Source organism: Pelobates fuscus, chromosome 4 (assembly GCF_036172605.1).
Source record: "Pelobates fuscus isolate aPelFus1 chromosome 4, aPelFus1.pri, whole genome shotgun sequence".
NCBI classification, from domain to species: Eukaryota; Metazoa; Chordata; class Amphibia; order Anura; family Pelobatidae; genus Pelobates; species Pelobates fuscus.
The window spans coordinates 93,043,848-93,049,615 of record NC_086320.1 but is presented as its reverse complement, the minus strand read 5'-3'; the positions used below and the strand labels follow the sequence as shown (position 1 = coordinate 93,049,615).

The window sequence follows — 5,768 nt, the reverse complement described above, 5'->3', positions numbered from 1 at the left end:
TCGGCTACATAATCTTCCTGGACACCAGAGATCTAATATTCTGTAAACATACTGCTGTATCAGACTTATTGCTTTAACAAGGAGATCCACGTGGAGCTATAGACAGTTCTTCTAATGTTTAAGAATATTAAAACCAAAAACATACCACTCCTATGCTGTGCTTCTCAAAACATCAATTATGATATGTTTTATTCACCTGATTGATTTAAGATTTGTTATTGATGTAATCCATGTTGTAAACTGATAAACTATTAGATTTAACACTTTCATATTGTAATGTTACATGTACCAATGAAATGTATGTGCACATTTCCCCTACACACAAAACAGGCTTATAACAAAATATCATCAAGATAAGAGCTCATTTATTTTAAGTGCAAATGTAAAAATAATAATTGAAACTGACAAATCAGGGCATGCATAATATTAGTGCATAGCAATACAGGCAGTAGGATGAAGGGAGCTGATGTGTCATGCATTGGAATAGTTCCCTCCTTCTGCCATGGTTACACAGCCCAGGTACTGATTGAACTCTGCTTTGTAAACACGACCCAATGTATTAACATGCTGCATGGAAGGTTCCACTCTGGGTATGGTCTCAGGGGGTGGGGAGAGATACCCTGGTAGTACCATCTCATGCCTGCCGGATACAAACGATTGTTCATAATACATTGGTGGAGGCTGTTGGCACCCAATCATATTGTTCATTGCGCTACCTTGGCCCACCTGTACAGCCTGGGACAATTGGTTGAAGGAGCAAGAACTCTGCTCGTTGGAATAGGTGGCACAGAAAGTTGCAGTGCTAGCATCAGGCAGAACTGAACTCATTAATCCATTCTCTGTATGGGAAAGAGTCCGATCTTGGTTATTATGATACATCCCTCCTTCTGGTGTGGTTGCATAGCCCAGATACTGACTGAACTCTGCTTTGTAAACACGACCCAATGTATCAACATGCTGCATGGAAGGTGCCACTCTGGGTATGGATTCAGGAGGTGGGGAGAGATAGCCTGGCAGTACCATCTCATGCCTGTAGGATACAAATGATTGTTCATAATACATTTGTGGAGGCTGTTGGGACCCAATCATATTGTTATTTGGGCTACCTAGGCCCATCTCTTCAGCCTGAGACAATTGGTTGACAGTTAATGAGATGCAAGGACTCTGCTGGTGGGAATTGGTGGTATTGTATGAATAGGGCACCACTTCTTGGGCAGAAGATGTAAAATAAAAAGAGTCAGCTTCAACCAAATTCACAGGTGAAGCTTCCGGTGTGGGCAAGCTGCAGTCGTAGTTGTGGTCTCTATAGTGACTGGTGCTCTGTGGAAGCTGAGAGTGGCAATAGGACTGGTCTTGGTTATAGCCCATACTGAAACTGTCCAAACACATCCTCCCATCAGTACTGGTCTGGGCTGGCTGTTCCTTTATGCCAATAAATCCATTTCCCGATCTCTTCTTCTTCTTTTGATCCAGTTTACGTTTTTTAGGCTTTTTTGTGTGGTCCTGGGTGTGCTGCTCTTTCAGTCTCTCCGCTTCCACAAAAAAAGGCAGTTTTTCAGTTCTTGTTAAAGCCCTCCATGCTTTCCCTGCAGAGGAAACAAGAAAAACATAAACAATTAGGATTTCAGCCATAGGAGATTGTGTAAAACTGTTTGTAACAAATGTTTAAAATCCATAACCCAGTCTGGTGGATGCAATGCATGCCGGTGTCCCTATTAGGTACATTGTTACACTGAACATTCTCAGTAAGAACGCTGATAAAGTTCAAATTATTAAGAATAGCAGGAGAATTAAATGTCATCCCGGGAAACAATGTACTATACATTTCATGCATTATTAAAGTTACCATATTTACTAATAGTTAAGAATCCAGTTTAATAAAGATAAAACATGAAAAACATTTTTTTTAAATGATAAAAATCAAACTTACAAAAAATATTTTCCAGATAAAATAAAAATAAATGTGTCAGTAATTCTAAAATATAAGAGTTTGTCATTTAATAAAATGTTCAAACAGAAAGAGTAAAGTTGCCTTTTCTTACCTAGTATTTTGCTCAGCTCTCCTTTCGGAAGGCCTGGGTTCTGCTGTGCCAGCCGCTTTCTCTCGTCCATGGCCCAGACCACAAATGCATTCTTGGGTCGGCGGACCCGAGTCTCCACTTGGCTCCTCATGTTGGCAGATTCTGCTCTCAATTCGCTGCTCATGGCTTAGACTGAGAGGTGATCACTAGTGAATCGCTCCATCAGCCTGCTCAAAGTTCTAATACCAGAGTACAAGCCAATCAGCGAGCTAAGGGGCGGAGCTTCACCTGAACTGTGCAACAGGCAACGCTGTGATTGGTTGTCTTTGTTCTCCTTCTCCCCTCCCACAGGCAGGTATCAGCACATTGGGGGCTGGTGGCAGAGGTAGGCAGGCAGCCCAGCCCCATAGTGTTAGTTTCAGGGTTTGTACAATGTAAGGGGGGGATTTCCTCTATCACATTCAGGTCAGACTAATAAACTCAGAGAACAGTATTGGGAGTTACCATGATCCCACATTTATAATTTATTATCAATTAAACATCAATGGTGGGAAAAGTCCTGGGAAGTTCAATAGAAAGCATTACATGTATCCTGTCTGCCAATAGAGCAATGTATTCTACTGAGTAATATTAAACATTAAGGTGTTGGCCTAGGGGAAATAAGGGGGGGGGGGGGGGAGAAGTCTGGGTTAGTCTCGGTGCTGTCACACATCCAACTCACTGATCAGATTTCCAATTCTAGAATTATCAATCTAATCAATGAGCATTACAAGTGACCTGTATTGATTAACGTCATAAAGTAACAAACATCCCATCAATAAAAGGAGCATTGCATCATTACCTGTACAATTCATGAAGATGTGTGAGTTGTGTTGATTGAAACCAGTTCCAGACACACAGACTTATTGCAGACAGAGCACTGTGACACATTCTGGGTTATTCACTAAACTGCGAACTGTGGGATGGAAAGTGAATTTCATATTTTATGTTACAATAACCAAAGTACAAACCTATCTAACTTGGAGAATTTTTATAGTTTGTGTATTTTGGTCTATAATGTGAAATAGATTTTAAATATCTAACAATTCATATTTCACTGAATAACCTTCATATCGTTTCTCACAGTAAATAATAATTCCATCTTGTGGAAGTGTAGTAATCAGGACCAGCCCACGGGGGTCCAGCTGGGGCAACTAGACAATGGTAACACCTAGAAAGGGGCAATAAAATGTTACCCTGGGCATGTGATAACTTATCTGGAATAAAAGGGTGAGAAGAGGGGAGAGTTGGAATGAAGGGAAGATGGTGGTAGAAATAAAGGAAGAATAAAATAAGAAAGATTCGAGGATACAAGGAAAGCAGGAATAAAGAGAGAGACATGGATTCTTGGAGAAAATGGTGAGACAGCTAAAGATAAGGAAAAGGGAGATCTGGAAGTGAAAGATCAGATGTGAAACCTGGATAAAGAGGGAATAGAGAAACAGAAATAGAGGGAATGGATTTGGAATAAAAAAGGAGAAGTAAAACTAGAATAAAAAGAAACAGAGAGATGGATACAGGAGAATGAAAGGTTTACAATAAGAGAAAGAATAGAACTTTAATAAAGAGGGAGAAGGAGAGAGAAAGGAGACAAGAGGAGACACGTAACAAATAAACAGAATAATGAAAAACCAGAGCCTGACTGAGAGAGAAAGCAATAATGTGAATAGACATTGACCCCCAACACACAGACTCACAAATACCCAGAAATTCTCATAGATTGACCATCCACTCAGATACTGCTTGGCATTCACATAGACCCTGTGAGAGGCACCGTGCAAACACACATCATGTGGGGGGTCAGCCCCATCTCAGCACAGATCTAGAATTTTCCCTAATATGTAATAATATATTTAACAAGAATCCGAGCCCTGTACTGATTGCTTTTAGCCTGTTAGATTTATTGTAGTTCCCATCAGTTATGTTGCCATAATCACCAGTAAGAAGATGAGCATTAATGGGTTTATAACCTTATGTGAGCTCAGGGAATGAAATGCACCCTGTAAAGGGACAGACTGGATGTAAAGTTACAGAGGGGCAATCTTACACCAATTACCCACGTATAGGGTTTCAGAACCCGCTATCAGACCAGATATAGTATGAGGCTGCTGGGCCAGTACCATGTGATTGCAGTCACTGTTACCACAGGGGGGGAAACATTGTGGGAAGGGAATTTCATGTTATAACAGGATATTAGGTTTGCTGGTGGAATCTGAAGCTACATTCTCAATAAATAAATAAAAATATTAGGAATTTGGAGGCACATCTAGAAAATGCATTTCTCAGTAGTGGTAATATAAATGTTTCATGAAGACGAAGTGCACATTAGGGGAAATTCACAATGAATTAAGAATGAATGTTGCAAGGCTACTTTATACACCTATCTTAGTAAATATAGTTGGATACAGTCACACCCGTAATGTGGCCATAATTTGTTTAAAACGAAATTGTCACAATTTCTTCAGAATTAACATCACACAGATCAGTAATTCATCCTCATGTATATTTAACACCTGCATGCATAATAATAGATACAATAAGCAGGTTATATTACTGACAGTGACCGCTATTACTGGTTACTGCTGCACTACAATCCACTGTCAGCAAGCTATGTATCCTGGGGGTAAAACCTACCAGTGCCCCTCCCTCATATTGTACAAACTCTACAAATGATACAATAAGTTTTGGTTTTTTAATTGTAATTTGGGCCAATACACATTTTTCTTAGGATTGTAAACGCTCCCAACAGCTCTCAGGACATTTACATAATTTACATATGTAAAATGAGATCTGAAAGCTATTCATTGCTCAGACACTGTCTGACTGCACTAACATCTGTGTAGACAGATATATTAACAGCAAAGGATGAAAAATATTAAACCAAATTGATCTATTTTAGCATTCTTGTATTTGTTTGTTACCATTTAAACAGAGCGTCTTGGATCCTGCCGGGAGTTGGATATAAGATGTATAGAGAATATTTGTTCACTAGAATAAATATTCACAACATAGCAGCCAACAGAATACTCTCTAGTGTAATAGGTAAAATATATAGAATTCATAAACCAATTCACTGTTTTTTCAAGCCACCAAGGGTAGCGCTTTCCGCATCCTACACAACTCCAAAATTGAGTATTCTTTTCCAAAAATAGATAAATAAGAAAATCCTTCAGCAAACAGTTGTACAGGACATGAAAAGTGTCGCTATACCAATACAGAGGTTTCCAAAGTCACCAAGTGCAGCATTTTTCACGACCTGCACAAATGCATAAAAAAAACAAAAAACTAAGAGAAAATCTTGTAGCAAACAGTTGTGCAGGATGTGTAAAATGCTTCCACAGCAATACAGGGGAGTTAGCCATCAAAGCTTTATAAGTCCTGCACAACTTTAATCATAGAATTTTTTTTGCAAAAATCTTTTAGAAAATCTTTTATATAACAGTTGTGTATGACATGAAAAGTGCTGCCCTTGTTAGCTTAGAATGCCACTGTATTGATGTGACAACATCTTTCACGTCCTGCACAACTGTCTGCTAAAATATTTTCCTATAGTTTTTTTTAATGCATTTTTATGCAATTGTGCTAAATGTGAAAAGTGCTTACCAATACAGAAGCTTACACCATCAACAAGGGCAGCACTTGTCACGTCCTACATGACTTGAAAAAAGCATTCCTTTTCAAATAACAAAAATAAAATCATGACACTTA

The 5,768-nt window shown here is 39.0% G+C and overlaps 1 protein-coding gene across 1 annotated transcript; it reads right to left on the bottom strand.

Annotated features, from left to right (window-relative positions):
- Nucleotides 1-471: 471 nt before the first annotated feature.
- On the bottom strand, nucleotides 472-2,205 carry LOC134609345 (transcription factor Sox-17-alpha-like). The gene is made up of 2 exons (XM_063453025.1): nucleotides 2,043-2,205; nucleotides 472-1,586 (listed from the first exon to the last, which is right to left on the bottom strand). The coding sequence occupies exons 1-2, from the start codon at nucleotides 2,203-2,205 to the stop codon at nucleotides 472-474; spliced, it is 1,278 nt and encodes a 425-aa protein (XP_063309095.1).
- Between the last annotated feature and the right edge of the window lie 3,563 nt (nucleotides 2,206-5,768).

Bases quoted from the DNA above. Each gene is read 5' to 3' on its own strand.
- LOC134609345 (XM_063453025.1), bottom strand. From the start codon at position 2,205: ATGAGCAGCGAATTGAGAGCAGAATCTGCCAACATGAGGAGCCAAGTG. The intron at 1,587-2,042 runs GTAAGAAAAGGC...TTTCCTCTGCAG, and splicing joins AGAGCTGAGCAAAATACTAG to GGAAAGCATGGAGGGCTTTA.